Raw genomic sequence first — 27,139 nt, 5'->3', positions numbered from 1 at the left:
TTAGCTTCCCATTACCCCAGGCAAGAGAATTCCTGAAAGCATGCCTCCGGGGCACCTGAATTATATCCTCCATTAGGGGAGGAAAAGCTTTCTGCATTCCACCTATAACACTCCCCAGAACCTTTCCTGTTTATTTCTGCTGTATGAAAGCAGAAGCATTAGGAACAGGATTTTTTAAGTGAAGACTTATGTAGATACAATGGAGAAACCTTTCAAGCGCGAGCCAGATCACCTCCTTCAATCCCTGGCGGTGACCTATCCCAAATAAAAGGTTTCTGTTACATCATTAGCTCAAGCCAAAAACAGCCTTGGCTTAATGCACAGTTTGTTCTTCCTACTGTTTTTAGGCAAATACTGCTACTTTACTCCCATCTGGGAGGGAAATTACACTGCTGGGCTGTAATCTAAGACAAGATTTTCATTGGAAGCAAATGCTTTCAATCCAGTGTAAATACTGGTGCATGTTCTGAAAAGCCTAAAACAATAAACCCTGGCCCCGTCCGACACAAGCTAGAGAAAGTGAAAGGCAGGGAGAGGATAAGAAAGCACCCGGCTATCCTGAGAGCAAATGCTTCGCTAGACTTTTATAAATTGTTTAACCTCTTCTACTTTTTTTTTTTTTTAAATGGAAAATTGATCCCGTGAAGACTGAAACCACAGAGAGAAGTCTAAATGGTCAATTGTGGATTTTACTATTTCCATCTACTTTGCAACTCGATACACTCACCTCTGTGAGGTCTCCAGAGATTTCCCTCCCCTCTCCTCCCCTCCGCCCCTTTTCCTCTTTTTTAAAGATCGCTAAACAAACTTGAAGCACCACTGACCAGCCACACGGTAGCAGCTAGGAACTGCTTTTGTAAAATGTCAGCGGCGACTCTGTTCCTGAAGTTGACTTCTCCTGCCGCCAAATGAAGGCAAACTGAAAAGGTGGAAATAATCATAGAAATGATGCTAGTCCATAAACAAGCTTACAGCCTCATTAGTATAGCGGGAGGCTCCGCTGGGTGATTTATGCTTGTTTTGCTGATGCCATGAGGAAATGCCATAGGGCAACTTTAGCCAGCTGCTAATGGTTTCTGACAGCTTCTTAGCAACTAGTGCAAGCAACGCCGTGGCGTTTGCTAGTGACAGAAACCGAAAATGTCATATTATCTGCCCATGTGTCACGAAGTCCGTGTGGCAATTAACTAGTAGGCCAGTGACTGAGGGGCCAGAGGCTCTTCAAAATGGCCCGTGGCTATTCGGGGGGCAGAGCAGGCGCACGGCTCGCGTTCGCGCTGCACATATGCGCTGCCGTATGCGCGATCTGCGTCGCGCTCCCTCCGCCTCAGTCGCCACCGAGTTTGGTCCACGCGGATCCTTTGTCTCTCCCGTGCCAGAAACTCTGGCTCGCTTTCTCTTTAGGCACGGCCTGACATTATCAGAGGAATTGCAAGTAATCTGTCTTGATATGAGGGTTGGCAGTGGCACTTTAATTGGCAATACCTGATTCTCTGGTTTGGAGCGCTGGATCCGAAGGTGCTAGCTGTTTTTCTGCTCGCTCGCAAATTAGTCTAAAAGGATTTAAGATCACTCAAGCAGACTCGTTGCCTGTCAAATTGCTGGGAGTGCAGGAACTCTGCACAGCAACTAGATGCTATTTAAAAAAAAAAACACCACCACCAAACCTGGAGCCTGTAAGGAGCAGGAGGAGAGCCCAGGCTCTGCGTGCCCGTTCCCCAGCGAGCAAAACCAGGCGCTATATGTCAAACTGTCAAACCTTTCAGCGTGGCCATTTGCCCTTTCAAATAATATTTAAGAATTGTTTTTACACAATTTTTTATAGGCCATGGTCTAGTGAAAGAGGCCAACCAACAAAGAAAGGAATTTGTACTACAATTCGTCCGTGGACGATTTCTTGCCAGACCTGGGCCGGTCCCCATGGAGCGAGGCAGGTGACCTGTGGCAGCTCCCCGGCTGTCGGGGAGCTCCGATTTCAAACGCCCTCGACTCTGGCGTCCCAGAGTTGCCTATTTAAGCACACCCAGGCATTTAGGCCGTGCTATCTTGTTCCTTTCAAGAAAGGATAAAGCGCCATTTATCGTATTCAGCCCCACTGAATGGGTCAGGCTGGCCGTGCCAGCGGGGGCTCCCCTCGCCGCGTCCTCCTCCCCACTGCCATCGCCTCCTACCACTTCCCTTCCCCTCCCACTCCCCCCAAAAAACGGAGGCAGGAGAAGCAAAGGGCAACCGGCTTTACAGCAACTCCTCCCGTCAGTAATGCTCTCTTTGTCCCGGGTGATCTGTTAGAAACGTTTGTTGGCAAAATAGGTGCTTCTGGAGAGCAACTTGGCACATGTGCTCACCTTCAGCGGCCATGGCCATTGCAGGAGTTAGGTGGCGAATCAAAGCCTCCTCCCCTTACTTCCACATGGAAACAACGTTAAATGTCAACACCCTGCAAGGCTGGAAATGCAGGCATTGTGGCACAACTAGGCAACTTTCAGCCACTCCAGCTCCTAAATCCACCCTCAGATCTCAGCCTTAGAAGCTGACCAGATATGACATAAATAGTCCCAATTCCAAGTCAGAAAGGCTGGAAATTCATATGTTCTAAAAAGGCCAGTCCTCTGCTCAACTACAAAACCCACGGCTTTGCACGTAGCTCATTAGACTAACATCCTCAAAGGATTTTAAGTGACTAGAAATCTCAACAGCAAAGTCCCAAATAGACCTTTACTACAAGTATCTTCACCAGATGCAACAGGTAGCACCCATCCTCAGATCGAATTTCATTTGAAGTACAAATATTTTTTACATCAAAGAAAGCACAGTATTATTAAACAGTCTGCTTCCCACACCTCTGTCACGAGATTTGAGACAGGTTTTTGGGTCCACTGTTCAATTTGCTGGCAGGGGGCAAGAGGAAGGCATTGGCTTTGCTGAGGACCACCAAACCATGTGATGAACATCACCTTCCAGCTTTTACAGTCTACTTCTAGATAAGCATCTAAATCCACTGCTTTAAGGAGTTCACCGAAGAAAATGTGAAGGATGTATGCAGAAGCCTGTGGAAAGGCCCAGAGCAACTTTTAAATGGACTGACTAAATCAGTGTCCTCTGACAGCTCCCTATGTTGAACTTACTTTTATGCTTCCAAATCTCTCTTGTTAAAAGAAACTTCTGCCTCCTAAAAGAACTTTATGGGTTGCACTTACTTTTGCATTTAATCAGCTAATATAATTTAAGTATTGTGCTGTGTTCAGACAAAAACTATTAACTTCTGTACTAGACTTGCAATGCTTTTGCTGCTATGAAATGAAATACCTAACAACGATGCCCCAAAGTCTGTGGCTTCTTCAGTAGTGTGGTGTTTATGAAAAAAATCTATAATAGTTTTTATTTAAAGCATTTACATACGAGTTCCTCAAATTCCTGCTTCTTCTAGCATGAGAAATCCTACTTTAAGCCAAATATTTAACTGTTCACTGTCCACCCACAGTTCTGTTGGTTTCTTTCCCTTTTAACCCCTCCAAGAACCCAAATCTCTTTAGTAACCTTGCCAGGTAACTGGAAAGCAGGATTCATTAGTAACTTTAAGCAACATAATGTACTAGAAAGATTTTAAGTGGCAGAATTACTTTCCTTTACCTAAGTCACATCTCCAGTTTGCTGGAAACTTTCTGCAGAGCAAAACCAGGCCTATGTGTGACATGTAATTTTCCTATACAATACAGGACTATGAACTCTCAAAAGCATATCCAAAAATGCAACAGGTTTTTCTGCAAAGCAAGAGAAGGAATCTACAAGAACATATTGTTCACAGACCTTAAACCAAGGCTCACCATTTCAGACCACCATCATTGAACAGACTTGGGCAATCAAAGAATATGGAAAGGTTTGGAGTTTTAAACACAACCAGCTCCAACTTGGCAAAGGAATGTGGTGAGCAAAAGTCACACCCAAATTACTTTGACATGAGTCAAGGTGGCTAATATTCACATATACAATCATATGAGGACGATTAATTCCTCAGAAACGATCATTCCTCCTTACAGCAAGGTGGGGAAGGAGACAAGCTGAGCAGCACAAGGAGCTCGGGTATGCCTGGAGAGATCTGGAAGCCACTGGCACAATCTAGGAATGCATGTCCAGTTGGCAATGCAAGCTGAGCCTATTCCTTTAGGAGAACTAGAAGCTTTGACTTGAAAAGGCCCATCAGTTTAGATTTCCTGAAATTACATTATTTTCAAACGTATATGTGCATATGCATATCTACATTGCCCAGGTAACATTAGTCCACCATGGCTACTCTCAACCTGCTAACTTCCGAGCAAGGCACATGAGCTGATGATGGGGCTACAGGAAAAAGGCTACTTTAGAAAACTTAACAGTGCAATTTCTTTCCGAGGAAAAACATTTTCTATTAGTTTGGGCCCATGAGTTGTCAGATCTGATGAACGTACTCACTCCAAGAAATTCCTCAGGTCCTTAACACACTGAATGGGCTACAGAACAGCCCCCAGAGTGATTTTCAGTGTTGATGTAGGTCTGCTTGTGAATTTGAAACATGTTATTGATGAGGACTGGTTTATTTTTATCTTATGCTTTAAGGAGAAAAGCTTTCTCAAATATACTTAATAAAAAGTTAATGAGGAACAACAAGGTTGAAAATGAGCATTAGCAAGGAACACACACCACGTGTCTGGGTTCATACCCACCTCTTAAAGAGATGCAGTGTATGTTTCATGCAAGGATTCAGACCATGACATAAACAGTAGGAGGCTGTCAGTCACAGTATCCGTATTTACAAGATACTGAGAGAAACAATTGTGAAAATCTCCTACACAAATATTAATAGATGGAACAACCTGGGCAAGTATAAGTTACACTCTGGCACTTGACAAATTTTCTAAGTATTTTCTTGAATCATTATACTTTGTTGTTTAGAGATAGGAGCACCTTTTCCTAGTAACCCGATCCTCCTTTTTGACTTCAGTTCCCTTCAGGCAAGCAATGAGCAAATTAGCTGTCTACGCAAAGAGTAAAAACATCATTGATGAACTGGGGTGAGGGGGAAATCCCACAGTTTTTACTCATTTTCATTTGTTCAGCAGCTGAAGTGAAGCAAACTTCTTCCCCTGCACAATGCAGCACTTCTTAATGGGGCTCAGAAAACTGTGCTGTTATGGGTAAGTTGTGTGACATTTCTGGAGCCGTACGAACGAAGGCACCGAATGAAATATTAAAAAGAAAGCAACTCATTGTATGGGAAGCAACTAACTTTTTGCTGCCAGCAACAGAAGTTTACTTTGAGCAGTTGGAAGCAAATACCCTACAGAAAAGTATCTGGTTAAACAGAAAAACATCCTGCTTTAACCAAGAATGGTAAAAATCTTACACGTTTTGGGGTGCTTTTCCTAATCTAAAAGTCAGCATGACGATCCTACCACTTCTTGGGAAAAGCTCTTTTTCAGTCATTCTCTCATTTTGTTCAAATATAGGTCTTTTTTGGAAACCTATTCTCTCCATCCTCAGCAAGAGAGCTAACTCTACCAGCTAAAGGTCCCACTAGTTGCACTCTCTATGAGAAGTCAACCATTGACAGCTGAGACACTAGTAAATCCATCACTGGGTTTGGTCAGGCTTACTCCCTGGCAAAGGAGAACAAGAAGCAGCAGAAGGAGCCCAGGATTGCTCCACCATGGGGGAAATACTCCCAACTAATACCCCAAATGGCCAAGAGGTCAACTTTTGTAAATCTCTATAGGTCCTTAACAACTGGCTCTGTCGTTGTGTTTATGCAGCTCCTAAGACACTTGACTCTTGGACTGAGCACAAGCAGCTATAAGAGGCTCAAAGCAAAGATCAGAAGCATATTATGTGTAAAGTAAGGGACGTATTATCTGTAGGAACAGTTTATTACAGTCGTGCATTTAAGTAGTCTTCCTTCCCTGAACACAGCTAAATTGCCCTGGGCCCTGACTGCACGCCTGCTCTAGAGGAGATGATGCTGTAGAGTTCCTGTTTTACAACAGAAAATATGGACCAGAACACCTTGACACTCTCCAAACCGTTCAAAATTAGGTTCTTCTATTGAAAATAAAAAGTTTTGAAAGACCTAAATGTTGGGCAAGACAAATCAAAATGCTTGGGCTTGCTGAATCAAACTAAAGCATTTTATTTTGGGCCAATTTAAGACCAACCAACACCGACCCAAGTTGCAGCGTGCCCTACAGGAACTACAGTTCAGACAGTGTTTGCCCCAAATCCTCCCTTGCAGGGCTGGCTCCCATACGTCACAGGAGTCACAGAACCACAATGAACAGGACTGAATTAGTCTTGCTGTGGCTCAGGCAAGTCAGGATTCATGACCACATGAGATATCTCCCACTGGAAGTTCCCATGTGGTTTGTGTCAAATTAAAAAGTTCTTGCTGATGTGTGCTGTATTTTCTTGTATTCTTGTCACCCATTTTACAACAGCATCAAAATCAATAAGTTATTATTTTTTCCTGTCCTCAGTAAAATCTGACAATGAAAACCAAGACACAAGTGAAAGAAAACTAACATTAAACTTCACTTTGCATGCCACAGTGGCACCACATCCTCTATTTCCCCACATCGGTGGTCACTTTGCAAGGGTAAAAAGGCAGAACTAAAAGGGATGAGAATAAAATGACCCATCTCATCTATGTTTCCTCTTTTGACAGTAACAACATCTCGGCCTCCATTGCCAATGCTTCAAAAACCACCCATAATCTCATACAATCGTATAACGATCCACTTGCAGCAGCCATTATTCCAGCAAATCATAGCCACTGAACCCTCTCGACTGGACATCTGGCTTGGAACTTAAGGCACAAACTACTTCTTTGTACTGAAAACAAGAGAAAGACAATTTTGATTTCTTATGGAAGGTTGATCCAAAAAACCTTCTGAGACAGTCTAGTGGTTCCTAATGTAGGAGTCTGTATCTACAGCTATGGAAAAGATGGTGGAGAAGAGGGCTGGCCACATCTACCTAGAAGAACTGTTTCTACAAGGTGTCTCTGAGGTCTGACAGAAATTAGATACCTATGTGGTGACCTAAACTACTGGGCAGAATGTCAGGGACTTGGGAATCTTCCAGCACTTGGGTTCCATACAAACAGGACAAGAGACAGACACAAAACACTTATACTCTTTCCTATTTCTAAGTTAGAAACATTTGAAATCATGCTTGAATAGATGATACTTGGACCACGCTGTGAGTTTCCTCCCCTCACCCTGCCCCAGCACTGCCTGGGATGCTTAGAAGAAGCCTGCTCCGCTCCCCAAAGACAAAACCTCATGTTGCCACACACATAATCGGCTCACAAAAAAACCCCACCTTAATTACAAAACATGTAAACCTCTGTCAGACCTTTTAAGGGAAAGGCACAGACAGAATTAATAATGTTTTTCTTGTGCTGTCCCCACTGCTCCTTGCTGCCTGGTGCCCTAAATCCACTGCTCTTGTTCTTCCAGCAAAAGCCGGTCGCTCTGGAGGGCCTGCCACAATAGCGGGAGGCTGCTCCTCAGGAAGGAGGTGCAGAAGCCAAAAGGAGATAAGTAGATTTGACAGCCAAGCTCACACAAAATTTTCTTCCACTTGACTGTCCCTCTCCAACACAAAAGGCAAATCTGCTCTGATGAGGTGGAGCTTAAAAAAGGCCACAATGGGAAAAACAAACGTGAAGCCGTGCTTTAGATCGAAGGCGCGGTGACGGGCAGGCACACCGCTGCCCTCTGCTCAGCAAGGGGAGCAGGAGCCGGGGGGCTTGCAGAAACCACCCCCCACTGCCCTGCCCGTGGCTCACATGCGCAGCACCCGGCACTGCACGGCACCTTCTCCCCTCCACTAAGATCCTTTGGGTACAGGGAGGTGGGGTGGCACCGAGGGGCTGCACATCTTAGTGGCCTGAAAACTCAGAGGGCTTGGAGAGCCCTTTGGAGAAATAGCAGTGATGGGGACGTGGTCTTGGACCTGCTCCTCATGGGCAGGCACTGGCCAGTAGGCTCAGGACAGAAGCTGAGATCCCTTCATGGTCCTCCCCAGCAGTACACAGGCACTAACAACCGTTTCAGACACTTCAGTCCTACTAACTTAGCACATCCCCTTTGGCTCCAGCTTAATGTATCCATGTCACTGCTACGTTTTTTGGTTTCATATGACTTTCTATCACAGCTTCTGGTGTTTTGCTGTTTGTTTTACAGTGCAGTTTTATGTTAAGGTCTGGTTTTTTTTTCCCCAAATTAAAATGAACAAACAACAAACTCAAACACAAATGAGTCAGGAACAAACAGATGTCAGAATGTCCAACAACACATGCAATGAAGGTAAAAGCAGAGTCAGATCAATGTTGGACACTTAAAAACTTTCCCTGAATATCACTTATAGGTATGTGCATACCTTATTTTTAGCCCTTTCATCTTCCATCACTATTCCTTCACAACAGCTACCTAGGATTACCTTTAATAGGCAAACTGATGGGATGAAGGGAAAAACTGGTGCACTTCAGATTTTGAGTATTATTTATGTCACTATATCTAGTGGCATGAAAGTCCCACTTTGAAAGATGAAGGATGGGAAAGAAGTAGCTCAGACATTTCCAGTTCATTTCTCTTTGACTCCACTCCTTCATAATATGAGTGTTTAATCAAAATCTCCCACAAATCTCAAAGCATAGCTGGGTCATAGCAAAAAGACATCCAGCATCTTAAAAAAAATAAACCAAATGCAAACTTCCTCAAAAATCAAGCCAAAAAGACGTCTGTTGTTTCCTTTCAAATTCACAGCATTTGTCATTATCTCTAATAGCCACAGCCTGCTTTTAGTAATTTTAGTGTACTTTAAATGACATAAATGAGTGACCAAGGAAGTTAAAGAAAACCTCAGGTTCTGTCAGGCTAAAAGCCACAGGCATCAGCTTCCCCATGGAAGGTACAGCCCACATGGAAGAATAACCTTGCCTTTCTGCAGAAGCAAACTCAAGCTTGTTGAAAAGGCCGGGGACCTCATCTCACCCATTCTACCCACCAGTGAGGGAAGAAGTCTCTCATCTGCCCAGCTCACCACTCCATCGGTCTCCTCCTGGGGCAGCCTGGCAGCAGCCACAATGTCACCAGCTTCACCTTCAAAACAGTTCTGCCAAATATCCTGTTGCTCAGATGGTACACCCTCTCAGTTGAGGTTACCAAGGAATGTATTTCTATGAGGTGTCCCTTCTTTCTTGCCCCAACTTGCTCCTCTGATGTGTGAGGACACACCACACAGACGCAGACAGACAATGTTACTCCTGGTTAAACACCAACCATGTCCCTTCCTGCATGTGCATCTAGAAGGGTTTTATAGGCACCCGTTGCCATGCATAGGAAAAGAATGACTTCTCAGAGCATCCTGTAAATGCTAGGAAAAGACAAGAATGGAAAGGAAATGGAAGGAGCAACCTGGAAAGGAGAAGGGAAAAAACAGAAGACCTTGGCTCAGAGAAGAGAGTTGATCACGCTCTTAGCCCTACCTTCTTCTATAGAAGATGTTTGCTTTTATTCATCTTGGAAAAAATGTGGTGCGTAAGCTAACTCAGTCTCCAGGCAGATTTAACTTGGGTGACCTAAACTTACTCTGCAGATCACCATAGGTCTCCCTGACCTTGGCAGTGACACAAGGATCATATTTTCTCATGGATGAATTACTCTGGAATAATTCTGCCAATTTATTAGGCATAAACAGCCTTTTATTTAGGATTGGGCAAATACATTCTCACTTTCTGCCTCTCACCTCCCCAAACAAAATCTATTTATTGGGATAAGGAAAACTCCACCCTTCATTAAGGTCTGGGTACACATCTCGAGGGCCAGACAGATGGTTGGCTGCTTCATGCTCATGGCAGTGTATTTCCAGACATTGCATTTTGCGAGATGCATTTTGGAATTAACTGGTAAGATTTGACGCTTTTGATTGGAATGGTCAACCTACATACTTGCACATGAATAAATAAATACCTTCACACAAAGGAGAGGGAATACACAGGTCGATAGTGGGCTTTGATTGTCAAAACAGAAAACATGATCCTTGCCATATACCTACACCTAAGTGAAGTGCAGCTCCACTAAACCAGACAAGTTGCACGGAGATTTAAAACCAAAATAAAACCCCAATCTCAGCCTTGCAGAAAATTGACAATTTTGGAAGGAACAGGTAAACAGTGTGTTCTTGGACAAGAGACAGCATAGTTTGGATGATGCAGACCTTTCCGTTCAAGAGCTGCACTGGTTTTTGTGTCTGGTCACTTGAGGTCACACCACAGAGCTCCGAGACTCTGCAGAGGCCCTGCATGCTTCCTCCCCATGATGGAGGTGGCTAAAGTGGCTATTAAAATCAGTTGTTGTTGTGATGCCACCTGATTCTTAATTGCTGAAGAAATGGGGACTGAAACCACAGAAAGGGGTTTCTGGCAGAGGCTAAGGAAGTATTAGTTTTTGAGGTCAGAATAACATTCCTTAAAATATGAATCAACGGTCCTTTCATGATGCATCTTGATAAGGGCAGACAAAGCATTAGAGACTATTTTGATATAGAAGAAGATCAGGATAGTTTTGTCATTTTATATATATATATCTCTAGACACACACTCAGATGTGTATAAAAAGGAAAGAAAATACTTGTAAACCTGTATTCAAGTTATCCCACTACAGTCAAATAAATCCTAGTAAACACTGTTTTCAGTTATCACTGTCACTCTCAATGAGTCTCTTCACTGCATGTTGAGCAGAATGGAAACATAATTTCCCAACCTTTTGTGAACCACTTGCTTCATTTGTACACAACTGTTGCTGTATGGCTGACCACTTACAACCTGGAGGCAAGTGTCTTCATATAAGACTGGGTCATTGAGGCTTCTCAGGCAGAAAAGGAAGTCTCTAGTCACAGCCCTGCACTCTTTCCCACCGTAATGCTGGAGCAATAATCACTGATGCCAAAACTGGCGATTCTCTTGAGACTTGAAAACACTCTCACAAATATCTGCCAATTATCTGAACAGTCGCCAACAATGCCAGCCTCTGAACCATTGCTAATCATGCTGCTGTCTTCTATCCAAAGCAACTCTGAGTTTTGTCATTTATTTTAACTGCCTGACCAGCTTCACCTGCAGCTTGTGGTTTAGACAGATGAGAAGGGAAGACAGAGATTTTAATCTATAACCACCAGCTGAAATTCAAAGTTCAGCTAAAAAGCTTTCTTACCTATACTTTACTTAACTGTTTCTATGGAAAAGACTGACATAACCATCATATTTACAATGAATGTGATCTCAGCAGTGACCTGAACAAGGAAATATAGACCTGGAGAGGGCCATATGCTCTTGCCTAGAAGACCATGCGGAGACTCTCACATGCTCACCTCTCACCAGCCCATAAGCCTTCCTGCACATTTCAGGTTGCACATGAATCTCGTGCAAGGAGAGGCTCAGGATGCTGTATACTGTACATGCCAGCTCAAAGATGACACAAGTTGTAAATAAGGAGGCTGAAATCTCAAAGCAGTCAATAAACGTGCCAGAAAGCCCAAAAGTTTCCGAGGTGCTGCAGGGCTCCTGCGGGACAAGCAAAACAGTTTGCTACAAAGCCTCTGCCAGGACATCTCTGGAAGCACCTCACTCACTTCCCTTCCCCAGATTCACCCTGGAGAGCCATCCCTCAAGATCCCAGATAAGGCTCGTTGACAAGGTGCTGAATGAAAGCCCACATGGCTGTTGCCAGTAACCTGCTCTCCCTCCAACGCCTGCAAAACTCCAGCACTCGAAACCCAGCACCCTTCCCAGCCTTTGCACTCGCAGTTTCCCAGGGAAGTAAGCCCTGGATTGAATGATCCTGGGCTACAGCAGGGTCATGCTGCACAACCTGGAGATATTTTTCAGGCCAGCATCCAAATGGACTTTCTCATTTTCGATATGAAAAAGAAAAGTTCTGTATTCTTCATAGAAATTATTACAAACCCTCTCCACCTCATCTGCCAGTGAGGATTGCTTCAACTATGACTACAAAGCAAAGCAGACAGAGGAGCCCTTATGAATGCATATTGTTGTGCTTAAATGGCCCAAATGTGTATCTTGTTAGTTTGCAGGAGAAGTAGGTTTAACAATGGTTTTACACTTAAAAACAGACAAAGAAGGTGTGTGGAAAGAAGTCCCAACAGCTGTGAGACTGCATCCAGGCAGCACAACAATGCGAAGCCCTGAGTTGTTTTGAGTATGGCCATTCCTACCACATCAACAGGTTTCATTGCAAGGCTTCACTCATGGAGCCTTTTATCTCATGGAAGACCTCAGTGCTGGCTAGTTATAAACTGAGTGAAGCGTTGCTACCAAGTTTCACAATCCCCAGCCATCAGGTCTTGTATTTAACTGCCCAGATCCCCGAGCCATGTGAAAACTTTCCACAAGAACCACACACACATTGATGAAGCAAGCAACCTCCTGATGGCAGAGAAAGCATGAAGCCTGGCTTTCTGAGAGCTCAGCATGGGAATACAGACACTGCCTCTTGTCCAAGCAACACTAAAAATAAAATAAACCCAAACTTTTTTCTATGAATGCCAAGACTTCTGTACATTTCAGTTTACCAATATAGGCCAGGAAAGATGATGGGTGCCATGAGATGCTCAGGCCAGTGTGCTCAGGAGCTGCAGAAGATGAAGCTTCACACACACACACACAACACCTGAGTCCACTTCTCCCGTCTTCAGCAGCACAAAACGCTTTCTTCCGCTTTTCTACTCAAAAGAAATATTTCCTTCCTAAAGAAATGACAAGTTTTAACATGGAATCATTCCTCCTTACTCTAAGCATTTAAGTCAGACTGCTGAGCTAAGTGTCTGAGTGAGGCGATGAGTCCTCCCCAAGTCCCTCCACAGTCAATGGAGAGAAACAGAAACTCTCTGGAGGGAGATTCAGGCTTGAGATGACTACAAGAATATGCACACTATTAGCTTTGAATAGTGCACAGAACACTAAAAACTTACAAGCAGCCAGGTTATCGCAAGGTGACTACAGCTAATAAAGGCTGAATATACCCATCACTGTTTCTAAACAAGATCTTGACTTCAGAGCCCCTTCTAAAATTACTCAGGATGAGAAGGCTGAATTTAGCTCCCATCCATCACCTTATCATGAGGATACAACTTCATGCTTCCTGCCACTGAGAATGTGGGAAAATGCAAAATTCTACGTCTTATCATCAAATCAGAATTAATTTCTTCTTCCTATTTTGCCTTGAGGAAGAAAAAAAAAAGCCCTCCTTGATAGATAGCTAAATTTATTTCTTACCAAACTGAATGTAAATGCAAGAAACAGGAAGCTTTTACTTGGAAACTGTAATTCCAAGCACTCAGTGGCAAACAATGAACTGGAGAGATAAAGATGCAATGGCAATGGTAGGAGACAGACCTGCCATGCTTCCTGCCCACGCTGACTCAAGAGCATGTGTCCTACCATGATACGGAGCGGCCACACCGCTTGCTTTTATTTTGGTAATTGGTATTTGTTCCTGTGAAAACCTCTATGAAAACAAGTCGGGAAGACCAGACAATAGTAGGACCCGCCATCTCTTATAGCCAGATCTTTTACTTAACACTTTAGCAAAAGATATAATCAGTGGATCTTTGTCCCTTTATACAAATCCTTCTGCTGCGATGAGGATTGTATTACACTCTCCAGCACCCACCGGATCAGAGCATCCAGCCTTCCCCATCGCTTCGAGACATCGATCTGATAGTTGAAAGCACATTTTCTATTATCTACTCCAGCCCTTTGGAAATGACATTACATAGATATGGGGGGCAGGCAAATATTGCCACTCTTATTATTCTTGCCATTCCCTTGCTTGTAATATCTGAGAAGTTCCCAGGTCAATGGGATTACTTTATCTTCCTCTCCCTTCCTTTATCTCCTCCCTCACCCCACAGGTATCCATGTCCAAATGGGATGCTTCTGTGGGGGGTTTGCTTGACCCAGGTCACTCAAAGGTCAAGCTTTTCACCACTTGCTAATGTAAAGCTTCCCCCCAGCCCTCCACAGTCAGGGGGTCTGGGGCACCCCCCTCCTCATTCACCCCACTGCAGGTGCAGATGGAGAAGGCAAATGCTCCTTGGCAAAGTTACAGAAGCAAAATCCTCCCTGTACGGAAACTGGAACTGTGTTTTTAAATAAACAAAGCAAAAGGAGAAGCTCCTGAAAAATCAGCTCAGTAGAGATTTTATTCCTGTACTAAACTTGAAGGATGGGAGGCTTAACTAGTTAGGAGCAACTCGGACTATATTTTTGCCTACCAGAACGAAGATCGATTTTTATTTAGATTGATTTTAAGATTTACATGCGAGAATTGGATACAATTGCATCAAATATATACTAAAACAAATTGTTGACTCCCATGAAAGCCAATAAAACCAAAACAAATTTCACAGATCTCATCTACCAGCATTTGAGATTTGCTTTATTTCATTATTTTGTATACATTTACGGAGCAGAAATTTGCTTAACTCTTTTCCACTTCTCTTTTACTGAAACAATAAGACTCTCTGCAGAATATTTTCTACTTGAATATTATCACCAGGATAGCATATGGCAAACTAGCAGCAGGCAGTTTATCTTCATCCTCTTTGTAAGCTAAAATTAGCACAATGCTTTTGCAACAGTGTATGATGTATTCAGACCAGTACGATATACCTAATACAACTTCAGATCCATCCCTGGCTAATCTCCAGTGTTCAAGTAAATTGATTGTTAATTTTAATTGAGTATTAATATGTTTAGTATCAAGTTGGCATTTATCAGCTTGAGAGGCACTTTTAAGTTTAATGCTGTCATTTCACCTATACCAGCTGCAACAGTAAATAAAATTTGTGCATTAGTAACATACAGAATTTCAAGTCATCTGTATGAAGCAATTCTAATTTGTATTAAAACTTTATATATGGAAAGTCATGCTGCAAAATTGCATATTTGTGCAGACCTTGCTTCTCAGTGGCAGGATACAATTAATCTTGGTGAAGCGTTGGTACACTCGTGTTATGACTAACATGCTCCTCCTGCTGCAGCCTGCACTCCTGCAGACTGTTAGCTGGTTACTTTATTGGCATTGATTTCAATCAAGTCACCAACTTTACTTGTGTTAAATTAAACCAAGTCACCAACTCCACATTTCCTGGCAATGTGGCTACACCAGCCCTCTCTACTCACCAGTCCCCTGGTGAATTATACCCACCCCAGGGTTTCTTTAGCTGGTGTAAATAAGTGGTGAGACACTAATGTTACCGCTGACTGCTAATTTGTTTCTTGTAGCTGTAACACCAAGGAACTTGGCACAAGGCTCTTTCTAAAGAAAATACCGAAGGTCCTGAAAAAGCCCTGTGCTACACACGGGTGGTTATTTTGCCACCTTTCTTGCCAGGTTGAGAGAATAGAAATGTATAGTAGTGGGAGGCATTCACCACCAAGCAGTATACTAACAAACACACACAAACTATAAATATTTATACACCAACATTCAAAGATTGTGTCTCTGTCTCCTCACCAACTGAGGAAACAGCCTCCTGCTTTACCTACATCCCACTACAAAACTACAGCATGGCACACCAGATCTGCCTGATAGCTATATTGATCTCATATTCTTCACTGTTCTTGCTTTTACACAGCTGGGCTCACGCAGAATTTGCACAGGTTACTCCAGACAGACACAATAAAAAGAGAACAGGCAGAATCCTGTGCCAAAGCCTCTCCCAGAGCATCCTCATTGCCACAGACAGGGGCAGAGGAGGATAAACAAAGGATACTTTTACTAAGTGAAGACAGGAGAAAGAGTATGACATGAGCATAAGGTTTCAACCCCACTCTGCTGCCTCTTCTCCACTCCCTGCAACTTGCCTACATCTTCTTGCTCACTCTTTAGGTTTCTATACTCTTTATCTTACAGTGCCCTGAAATAAAAAGTTACAACACAATTTTAAATGATGACGCTTTACTTCAAGCAGTTTGGTTGATACAGGCCACATTATCTCTTCCCCGATTCACAAAGGCTGTCAATGCAGAATTGCATGTGCAATGTGCAGGGGCACCATGGTGGGGTTTCTCCTTCAGTTCTGTCCTGGGAGGGAGGGAGATCATCTTGGCACGGCAAAGAGAGCAACAAAAGGTTCTCCACCCTAGAAGCCTTGCTTCCATGACCTTCACTTGCTGTCCAGACAGAGCTAAGATATGCCTTCTTCTGAAGTCCATCGGGACGCTACAGACTCCAGAATATTTTTAGCATGCATCCACGTGACACTAACTGCTATTCAGAGAGCTAAGGGACGACTTAAGAATCAGTTATGTCCACCACCTTTAGCTCTTTTCTAAGGACATAACTGGTGCCTCATAGGAGGTCCCCTGCCATCCTGCAAAAGACGGATTTACAACCCTGAGACAACACATAGTATCAGAGTTGCAAGAGCCATTGCTCTCCTGTGGCACAGGATCAGCCACAGAAAAACAAAGGTCTAAGGGACAAGTACCTGAAAAGGCCATCCTTGCTACATTTTTATTTAATTGTATGATGCTGCTTCTTTCTGACACCTCCATATTATGCTTCTGCAAAGAGCAACCACAGAAAAGCTGTCTGCAAACTCTGTGTGAGATTTGTCAATGCTCATGAGGAAGAAAATAAAAATAAAGAGATATATATCATGGGTGACTATTAAGATGTCAGGGACACCACCTGCCGATGAGGAAGTTCCCAAGCCACAGAGTGCCAGAGGGCCATGGGAGACAGTGCTTGCCTTGGTGTGATGCTGTTCCCGCAGCACATCACGGGCCCGGACAGGCTCTATCGTGTCCTTTTCCACCTCTCAAGCCCTATCAGCAAAAGCTCAAGTGTGCCAAAACGAAGATGCAAAGGCTACATGGAGGAGACATCATGGTTAAAAAAGACAAGCCAGAGAGGCAGAAGGTTTTAAATACGACACCCTCATTCAAAGACTTGCCAGAGCAGCCTCAGGCATTTGCTTAGTCACAGCCCTGCAATCCCGTACCAGCTCAGGAAAATGGGGCCTCTCCCTCTGGTATTTCGCATGGCACTGACTAGTGGGTCACCAGGCCAGTGAGGAACCGTCCTCAATGAATTATATGGTGACAGGTGGCTCTGGAGCTGCAAAAAGCTACAGGGGCTGCCCTGATCACCCAAAGAAGGTCCCCATCTCATTCATGAATTTAAAAAATACATTTTAAGAAAGGATCCCACGTGCATCAGTGTGCTTAGGAAAAAGGATGTCAGCATCCTACAGCGTTGATCCTATTAATGAATCCCTTGAAGTATGTCCCTTTGCTCACAAACATACAATGTAATGCCAGCTTAATCTTACCTAAAAAAATAAAATGCAATGCAATAAGATTACTAGTCTGACTCTGCTAACTGTTACAGCACTGCTTAATCCTGCGTTTCAGTGCTGTAACAAGCTCCTACAATACTGTATGGAGTTTATCAGAGCAGCTGCCGAGACAAGAAGGACTTATGTTTTAAACAATATAATTCCACTGCCTTTTGTGCTCTTTACACATTATATTTATACAATGACTTTCATCCTGTAAGATCTCAAAGCTTATTGCCTATTCTGGCTTCCACTGAAGTCGTCCTTTCAGGTTTCATATTGGAGCAGGATTAGAAATGAAGAAGAAATATCTATCTATCTGTCTATACAGAAGCAGTTACAGCAGCAAGATCTGCTGGGGCAGGAGATTCATCCCTCCCATCTCTGAAATGCAGCTGGGATGGGTGACAATAAACTAACCCCTTCCTCACAGAAAATCTGCAAGGGAACCCACCTGCCACCCTGCCCCTCCCAAAAAAAGCGAGTGCAAATTGCAAGCTATGAGAAGCATCTTTCCCTCATCCTTGCAGTAACTTTGCCTCTGTCACTAGGCCGCTCTCCCATGGGCATGGCCCCACTTCAGCAACATGCACCCGCAGCCACGCATCTCCCAGTCTTTGCTGGTTATAGGCATTTTAAGCTTCCTGTGGAATAGGAGAAGAAAGCTCTGCTCCTTCCCTGTAATTATCAAATCAGCCCGAAAATGAGGAAGAATTGAGAATCCTCATTATAGCACATCGTAAAACACGTCGAGGTCTCGCGCTTGCAGTATGTTATTGGTGCAGTCTGCCAACAAAACTTTACAGAGAGCGCAGGAATTCATGTTTGCAGAGATATTAAAGTCATAAAAGGGGAAATTTGTATTTTATTTTCCCACAGCCTAAATGAAGGTGAACCAAGCAAATTTGGCAAAGAGCGCTAGTCAGATGCCATTTCCCACAGCAGCGTGGTATTTTCCTCTGGGAATAAAACATTTTCCTTCAACTACTGTTTATAACTCTTATCAGTTCAACAGCAATAGAGCCATCAAGTCCAATATCTTGTGGAAAAAAGTCAAGGTCAACAAGTACTTGCATTTTCGTTTATCTTTAGCTGCAATTGCTACTGACATTCAATTGGGTAATAAACATGAGGACTGTCAAATGCTCTCAGCAAACAGGTGATCCAAAAGCTATCAGAGAGAAAGAGGCTACCGCCAGGTAATCAAACAATTCTGTTGCAACAATTATGATTTGAGTGCATTCATTTACAGAAGCAATCACCTGTCAAATTTGAATGAATAGCATCAAACCATTCCCACTACTGGGGTAATAAGGGCGAGAAACTGTCTACTTTCCTCCCAACAAAAGCATGTTGGCACTGGCAAGAGACACTGAAAAGAAAGAAAGGGAAAAAAAGGCATAACTAAAAAAAAAATCCAGTATCTTACTTCCTCAATTGAATTGTTAAAGAATTATTTTAACATAAAAACTAGAGGAGATCAGTCCAAGTAGCTCGATGTGGTGTTGGTCTCTCCCGAGAGCAATAATGTCTGTTTAGGAAAGCCACAGAGAAAAGGTTAAGGGAACATAGACGTGGCTGTGCCACAGCTCTGACAATCAGCACTCGGGCAGCTTCCTGAGCCAGCGGTTGCATCTGGACCAGGGTTTTTAATAGCTACAGAAGGACCAATTTTTCCATGAATTGGTCTAATCTCATTTTGTGTCCTGTCGACCTCCACAGCACACTCTGGCAATAAATTTAACCCAACGTGTAAACCATTTCTGTTTGTTTTAAACCTTCCAAAGTTCTGAAAAGCTCCTATGCCATGAATACCCACCCTTAGCTCTTGCATTATGGGACAATGTTTTCCGTACACAGCATTTAAAGGCTCCTCTTCCAACCTTAGTCATCTAGTTTTTTTCCCTTCCCAGGATTTCACATGAGAGTCAGGGAAATGGCTTATGCCAAGCAGCCCAATGTCACACCCCGTTGCATCACTACTCTAGAAACATGGCGTGTTTACGGGTTTACACTCGTAATCAAATGTTTCTCAAGAGTGAACACCATCTTGGGAACACAACTTTGCTTTTTTTTAACCGCTAATTGAAAGAGGTCAGTGACTCACACCTGAAAGTCAAACTCTGCCTGCATCAGATAGTGAAAAGACTTGTGAAGTCACCAAGAGCTGGTGAGGCAAATGGAAATATGGTTGGTGCTTTTAAGATAAGAAGCATATGGGCCATTTGGGAAGCTCACTGGTTTTGATGAGCTACTGTAACCTAAAGGAACGTGCCCAGGATGTGTAGGGGGAAAAAGCCCTAAAACACCAGAACAAAAGCAGCAAGTTTTCTAAATCAAATCATATGAGCGATCTTCAAAAAAACCCCTCAGGTAAGGCTAAAAAGGGGTAATCTTAGACACCCTAAACTTCAAACCTATTTTTACAACTACTTGCAACCAAAACTCTCTCTGCCCCATCCAAGCAGCAAAGCAAGATACTTAAAAACTCAGGGGAAGGACTGAAGGGTAACAGCCCAAGATGTTCCCTGCTTGGCTCACTCAAGACCTTGTCCTCAGTAAGACACTCAGGGCCGTGCAGACTTGCTCCGAGGCCTGCAAAAAGCCCTGTGCTGCTGATGGGATGCGCAGTTCAGGGTCAGGGCCATGTTGTTACATGCACATTAATGTATACATAGACTTGCACACAGCCACACAGATGTTTAATGTTAGACATTTCTAAGTCTAGAGAAACTTGCCAAGAAAGAAAAAAAACCAAGGAAAAAAAAAAAAAGTACTGCAGTACATGAATTTTGCTGCTTGATTACAGATGAGAAGTCGGGAATATTTGTATTTCCATAGCCACTTTAAAGGTAAACAGTTCCCAAAGTCTTTTTTTCCCTTCCTTTGGTTCTGCCAACGAAGGCAATAGCTTCAGCCTGAAGGACCTGCCTCCCGACATGATCGCCTCTCTGTTCGCCTCCTGGCTGGAAGCTTTTCCTAAGCAAAGACTGAAAGTCACATTAAACCGTGCTGAAATGGTTGTGTTGGTTTTGAACTGCTTATTATCTCTGGAGGCTGACCTGAAAAACAAGTTGGTACTTAGACGGAGAAATTCAGGTTTCCCCTGAAAGGCGAAGGGCAGAAAGGAAGATTTTTTTACAGGGAAAATAATTCCTTTATGACTATGTTACCCACAATTTAGGCAAAACAAGCAACATTTGTAAGTATTTAAGTTGGCTCTGCCAAAGCGAAAAGAGAAACGCCTGTTAATAACAGACGTTCAGAGCTAATGTGAACGATTAAAATAAATCCTGACACTGGGAATAGATTGATGCTCAAATCATGACAGACTCCCGCTTCAAAGCGAGGCCTCTCTCCCATGCACCATACTGGAAGCATAACCCTGCCTAGCTGAGGCACAGAGGCTTAACACTGCTGAAATCTAACTTTAACAGCTGAATCAGGCTGATGAGACCAGAAAAAAAAATGAAAAAAAGCCAACCCCAAACCAGAAGGAGGAAAAAAAACAGTTTCACGCCCTCCGGCTTTAGAGCAGAATGATAAATTGACATCGTGTTGTTATGAGCATAATCCTCAACTACTCAATCACTGTTAAAAAAAAAAACATGATTCTGGGGAGATAAAAATAATTAATGCTGGTGCTGCTGAAGAATATGCACCTACATGAAGAGTTTCAAATACACATGGGGTTGTTTCCAATCTCGTGCCTCACGTGAAAGGAAGAGGGTACAGGTGCTCACGCTGATTTAAAGCAAACCGAGTGCTGCCCACTTGATGGAAATGCAAGGAAAGGAAAGGGGATGTCAGGGCCTCGGCAAGAAAACTGATAGTGCTCCGTTTCCAAACAAGCCTATTACACTTAATTCGGGATTCACAATACATAAAGAGACAGAAAAAATAGCGGGAGCTGCCCCTGTTGACTAATGCCCTGTCTTTTCCAATCGAGGGTCACATCCAGTCTAACCGATCGCATGATAATGGCATCAGAAAAGGTCAATCAAAGACAAACTGAAGCTTCCACTGCCTGGCTGACCTTCGGAGCTTGTGACAAATTGCTATCAGTCAATGTCAACTAATGACAGCGGCTCTTTGGCTAATCAATTGTTCTAAAAATGATCAAGAAAACTACTTGCAGGACAGCTCATTTTCACATCAATGCCTGTGAAGTATGAAAAGCTCATTTTTTTTTGAGTTTTTAATAAGCTCATAAGTAAAGCAGTTACTTGGTAACAGGGGTCACCTTAGTGAAAAGACAGAACCTTTGTCTGCCTTTTACATATTCTTTTATTACCATATTATAGTAAAAATATGCCATGCCATTACTATGCCAGAGGGCTACATAATAAAGTAGGTAATACCTCACACTTTTTTTTCCCCCCCTTTTCTTTTTGAGATAAATACTTCTGTGGTTTAGGGGGCCTCTGTTTGGATGTAAATAATTGTCGATATACTCTCCACTATTTAAATGCAAAGCAATCACCACCTGCGTGCAGGTGATGTGCCCACCCATTACTCACCCAGACCTCACGTGACAGAGCTGGTAGCGAAAGCCACGCTGCAAAATCCAGCGGTGCTGCTGGGAAGTTAATGTCTAACAGCAGCTATTTTGTTCTTGAAACCCACCCACCCCATGCAAGTGCAACTTATTCTGACTATTTCTGACAGAATTCACATTCACTAGGAAAACCGCACGCTCCAAAACCCGCAAAGCGCTGCAAAAGCAAACAGACATTTCCGCCTGGGAAGGATTCTGCATGTAAAAGCCAATGTAGAAACACACGTGGGCTTGGCCTGGGGGACATACATCACAGTTGTCCCCATACAGCTAAGGGGTGGCTGTGGACTGGAGATTTGTCCATCCCTTTACCATGCCTGCCTCTGTCAGCATCATCTCTGGTCACTTCTCAAAGCCTCACTGTCAGGCCACGCTCGAATCCACATTCATGCATTAAACATTACCAAAACAACAAATCCACACCGCTCTAAGGCTTGAGAAGCACAAGCACAATTCTGCTTTCCTGCTCCATAAGGGGAGCATTAGGTGAAGTACATCGCAGTGCACCGCATCACAAGAAGCCTCTCGAGAAGACATCATGTCAAGAGGAAACAAGGAGCCATCGTTCAAGCCTTGGCTTGCTTTTTATTTGAGTTTTACTGGGGGAGTCCCATCCACAGCACCTGTGCTGCTTGAGAAGGATTTACCCCAAGGAAAACGCCCCTCGCCAACTCAACTGCCCCCAAAGCAATTCCCTGCTCACCACAGAGAAAAGGGGGGGTGGGGGGGGGCATGAAAAGTGCTAAGCAAGAAACATTAAAACTTTTGTTTTCATCGGAGAAACTGCAAAGTGACAGCAGTTTCAGGTTACACTCTAAACCTGCCTTGCTATGGTAGTTTTTCAAATTAAAATATCTTCTATGGCCTCAGCCACTCTCAAGCCGTCCATAGGCAAGAAAGAAAGGAGGCAGGGCAACACTTAAGCTTAGCCATAATTGGAAGTATGTGAAAAATGAAGTGTCAGTTCGGTCAATAAAGGGCAAAGGTGAAGGGGAACTGCAGCCCAAACTCAGTGCGAAATGTGCTCATTAAGACACCCAATCCGCGGGCTCCTGCCCACCTATCCCATTAGTCATCGGCCATCTGACCGCTTCAAATGCCTCCCCTCCCCGCTCTTATTACTTTTCTTCTCCCATGTTTAAAAAAAATGGCTAAAAAGGCAAAAAAGGCGAGCTGGTATATAAATCCTTGCTCAGTCATCTGGAACATAATGTGGCCCTTCTCTCCCCCTCCACCCGGCTCTGCCTCCTTGCCTTGGCAGCTCCAAACAACCACCTTGAGATTCCCAGCAATAACAAACGCGATTGCCTTTTTGCCTATAGGTTGCCTAAACTCTCCTACAAAAGCCTGCAAAACAAAACCCAAAACTCAACCCCACAACACACAAAACCCATTGCAGTCGTTGATACATTTTTATAAAGAAATATTGCCGCTTTCTACTCCCGGCTTGAAAGAGCAACAATTATTTGGAGGTTAGAAAAATGTTTTGAACCCAAGCTGAGGCTTGCACAAGCACAAAAAAAAAAGGGAAAGAAACACACAAATAGGAAGCACTGATGGATTCTTTTTCTTCTTCTTTTAAGCCGTGTTGGAGAGCTAAACATGAAAGAATTAAAGAGCCCCACTCTAGATGGAAAGTGACTGTACCAGGGCTTTGTTCAGCATCCTCCTGGCCTGGCTGTTTGAAAAACAAATAAAATCGATCTGTTAACAACCCAAATAGGAATCTTTGAAACTTAGAATATGCAATAAGATAAAATAGAGCTCAGCATCACCTGCTTCTATCTAAGAACTTGCTTCTCCTTTTTTTAAAATGAAATTTAGCAAGTTATTTCTCTGCTGTGTAAATTCAGATCTCTCTGCACCCGCTTGGGAGACAGACCTCCAAAGGCTCTTCAGGATAAGTTCAGAGCAACGGGAAAACAGCCCACGAAACTTTTTCATAATATTATTCTGCATTCCTATACTACAAGTATCCCCTATGATGACACAATACCGGGCCTTTATAAGAGGTTGTGTCAACGTGCTATGCAATAACACATCCTGCTGTTCGGTGGCACGAGACCCCAGAACAGCTCCCTGGCAGTTAAATATGGATTTCTACAATAGATTGAAGCAGCTGGGAGTCATTACTAAGTAAATAAACGTACACGTTAGAAAAAAAAGACTTTAAAATGTTTACAGGAAAGAGCATCTCTCTCCTCTTCTCAAAAGTAATAATGCAACGTGTTGTGCAGAGGGGCATAAATGAGTTAAAAATGCGCTTTGTGAGGATTAAAAGGGAAAGAAGAAAAACTTCCAATAAGTCCAAAAATAGACTTTAACATAGTCTGGGTTAAGGACTAAGGGAGAAACCTCTTGCTGTGGTGCTTAAGCTTTCCAGGCTGTGTGCCCCTCCTAAGATGCTAATCTCAGACTTGAATCCTTGTGATACCACCAGCCGGGTTAAAACCCAGCCCAGAAGGTGCTTTTACCTTACCCAACAGGGAAAGCAGGTTGTGGGAACAACCTAAAAATAGACTGGTTTTAGAGGGTTACATTTCTGGTGATTAGATTGGGGTTGTTTCTTTTTTTTCCCTTTTAAATGGCAAACACGCTCTTGACAGATGGAACCAAAGGGAACTTTTACAAACTCCTAAAAATAGGGAAGCCCATAATACACTGAATATATGTCACGCAACACATGCATCTCGAGTTAACTCCTGTGCTCGCAAGCACGAACATGCGGGTCTCCAGACTTTGCTGCCACACAGCTCTGTGGCACCCGCTGCCATAGAAGCAAAACTGTCAATCTGACCACAGCATTGATGTTCCTCACATCAGGCCTCAAAAGAAAAGCCTCCAAATGGTAGCACTTCGGACTTGAAAGCAACTGGGGAGAGGCAGGGTATTTGCCATCTTTTTCCCCCACTCTTCCCTTTTCGTTATTCAGGATCATGGTTTTTGACTTCTTGCTCATCCAAGAAGGCCAAAATCATGTGCTCAAACAATTGAGATCCCCCCATTAGCTCAATCTTCAGAAGGCTTTGAGCAAACAAGGAGTAAAGCAAAGGCTCAGCAAAAACCACTGCTACCCTTCCCACGTCTCCATTCCTCAAAAAAAAGGGCCATTTCTATAGGTGGGAAGGGGCCTTATGGCAAGTCTCGGTAACACAGACCCTCTGGACAGGGTCTCTTTTCCCAAATTCTTTCCCCAAAGTTGACCTGAGAACAAATTCCCACTTTTCTCCCCTTTCCTAAAGTTTTAATGCAACAGGCCTTCCTCATGAAACGCATCTATCAAGCACCAGCAGCAATTCCAGCCTCAATAAACCTTACTCTGGGATGTGGGTAAAAGTTTCAGAACCATCTAAAGCATCACTGACGCGTCTTTCTATGAATGTTCAGCAGGACTCAAGCTCTAAAGTCACTTTAAAAAACCCTTTCTGACTGAGGTTATAGAACACACCTTACTAGGAACCAATCAGGATGCCAACAATAAAACATCAGATACAACTGGCACTCCAAAATAATAAAACACTGTGTTTAGGAGCAAATAAAGCCTGAAAGACGTTTAAAAGTATATCAGGGACTGAGCAGGTTTATTTCCAAAGGGCCCAAGAGGTTTAGGAGCACGCTACCAAGCCTCCCCACAGATGTTTTGACATAAACACACGCACATCCATCTAATCAAGGAACAGCACTATCCGAGTACAAAATCCCTCTCCAAACACCACGTTTTAGTTCAAAGTCTATTTTTGCAGCAGCTTTTTCACTCTTAAAAAACAGGGGTTTAAAGTTTGCTCCAAAAGCAAGGGGCTCTAATGAACACGTTGACACCACTTCAACTATAGCATTGTGAACACCACCACTAGAATATATATAGATATATATACACACACATGTATACATACTTGAAAGAAAAAAGGCCCCCTGAATTTATGTTGCATATCATTTTCCAGTAAAAGTCAGAGGTCAGAAGGTTACCAGTTTCTGCCTCAGCTCTGCAACAGTTTACTATTCCAGGCCCCATTTTTACTAGGCTATACTTGTGATGAAGTCAGCAACTTTTCTTTAAACAATAAAGTGTCTCAAATACTTAAAATTCTATAAAGACACGATACTCGCCGTGTGTACGTTAGGTCCGCGCCTATAAAGAATTAAAATATACTGGCTTAGTTTAAAAACTAATCTTGTTAAATGCAGACTTTGCAATGCTAATCAGCACTGTTCAAACTCTTTTTTTTTTTTTTTGGAAACACAATTCCTTTGTTGTCTAACAGCACTTGAACGCAACGTGATCATAAAACCAGATTTAAAAGTATATACCTATCGTGGGTTCAGAGTCAACTTCAATAAGGCACTCTCTTTTATATCCAGATTAAGGACCCTTTTTAAAAATTTAATTGCATTAAATTAACACTAAATCTACTGCAGATCATCCCTTCTGAAAAAGCATTTCAGCTGCTTCTCAGAAAAACCCCCTGAAATTTTAGCTTTTTGAGACTTCGGAGCCTCTCGAGACAACACTAATGATTTGTAGTACGTCCCACTTCAATTGCACCAAGCTCGTTTCATACTTGCCCTGCTAAATCAGTTACTCTGGCCTGGCACTCAAACAAAACATTCTAGCATTCAAGTAAATTGGAATTGAGTGAAAAAAAAAATAGAGTAAATAAAAGCACTGCTCAGGGTTTTGTAGAACGGGCCTTAGAGCTAAGATCTCTTCTTTATGTGCAGTAAAGTTTTGATGGCATCTTTGAAATATTAGCATGCATTTCTGCAATCTTAATTACATTTGCTTTTGAAGATTTCATCTTTTAACTCATTTGAATGAAGCAAAAAAAACCAAAACCAAACCCCAACCCAACCAAAACCAACCCCAAACCTTCTCATTGCTTATTTTTATTACGCACACTGTAAATTTGGTACATATGTTGCTCTAACATGTGCCTGTTGGCAGGGTTGAAGAAATAAAGATGCCAATCCTTTTACTAGGAGATGGAACAAAAAAAGAAGTGTCAAAAAAAAAAAGGAAGATACACCTTTCTCGGCACAAACCCCCTCGCACCTGAGCATGGTTCAACATCAGAAAGAGAGTAAACGGTCCCCGAGTGCACTGGTGACCACTCGCCAGCTAAGAAAGCGTGAGGGCTCTGTTCCTACCTTGCTCACTGCTGTTGTCCCCGCTGTGCGATGTGT

General features: G+C 43.1%; 1 protein-coding gene across 1 annotated transcript in view; it reads right to left on the bottom strand.

Annotated features, from left to right (window-relative positions):
• MEIS1 (Meis homeobox 1) overlaps positions 1 to 27,139 on the bottom strand; it is a 107,534-nt gene that overhangs the window by 53,597 nt on the left and 26,798 nt on the right. The window contains exon 7 of the mRNA XM_061989204.1: positions 27,104 to 27,139. This exon is cut by the window's right edge and continues 76 nt beyond it. Within this exon, the coding sequence (XP_061845188.1) occupies positions 27,104 to 27,139 (36 nt within the window). The remainder of the gene's footprint in view (positions 1 to 27,103) is intronic.

This window comes from Colius striatus, chromosome 2, assembly GCF_028858725.1.
Source record: "Colius striatus isolate bColStr4 chromosome 2, bColStr4.1.hap1, whole genome shotgun sequence".
Taxonomy (NCBI): Eukaryota; Metazoa; Chordata; class Aves; order Coliiformes; family Coliidae; genus Colius; species Colius striatus.
The sequence above is the reverse complement of the archived record's forward strand: the minus strand, read 5'-3'. Positions and strand labels throughout refer to the sequence as shown.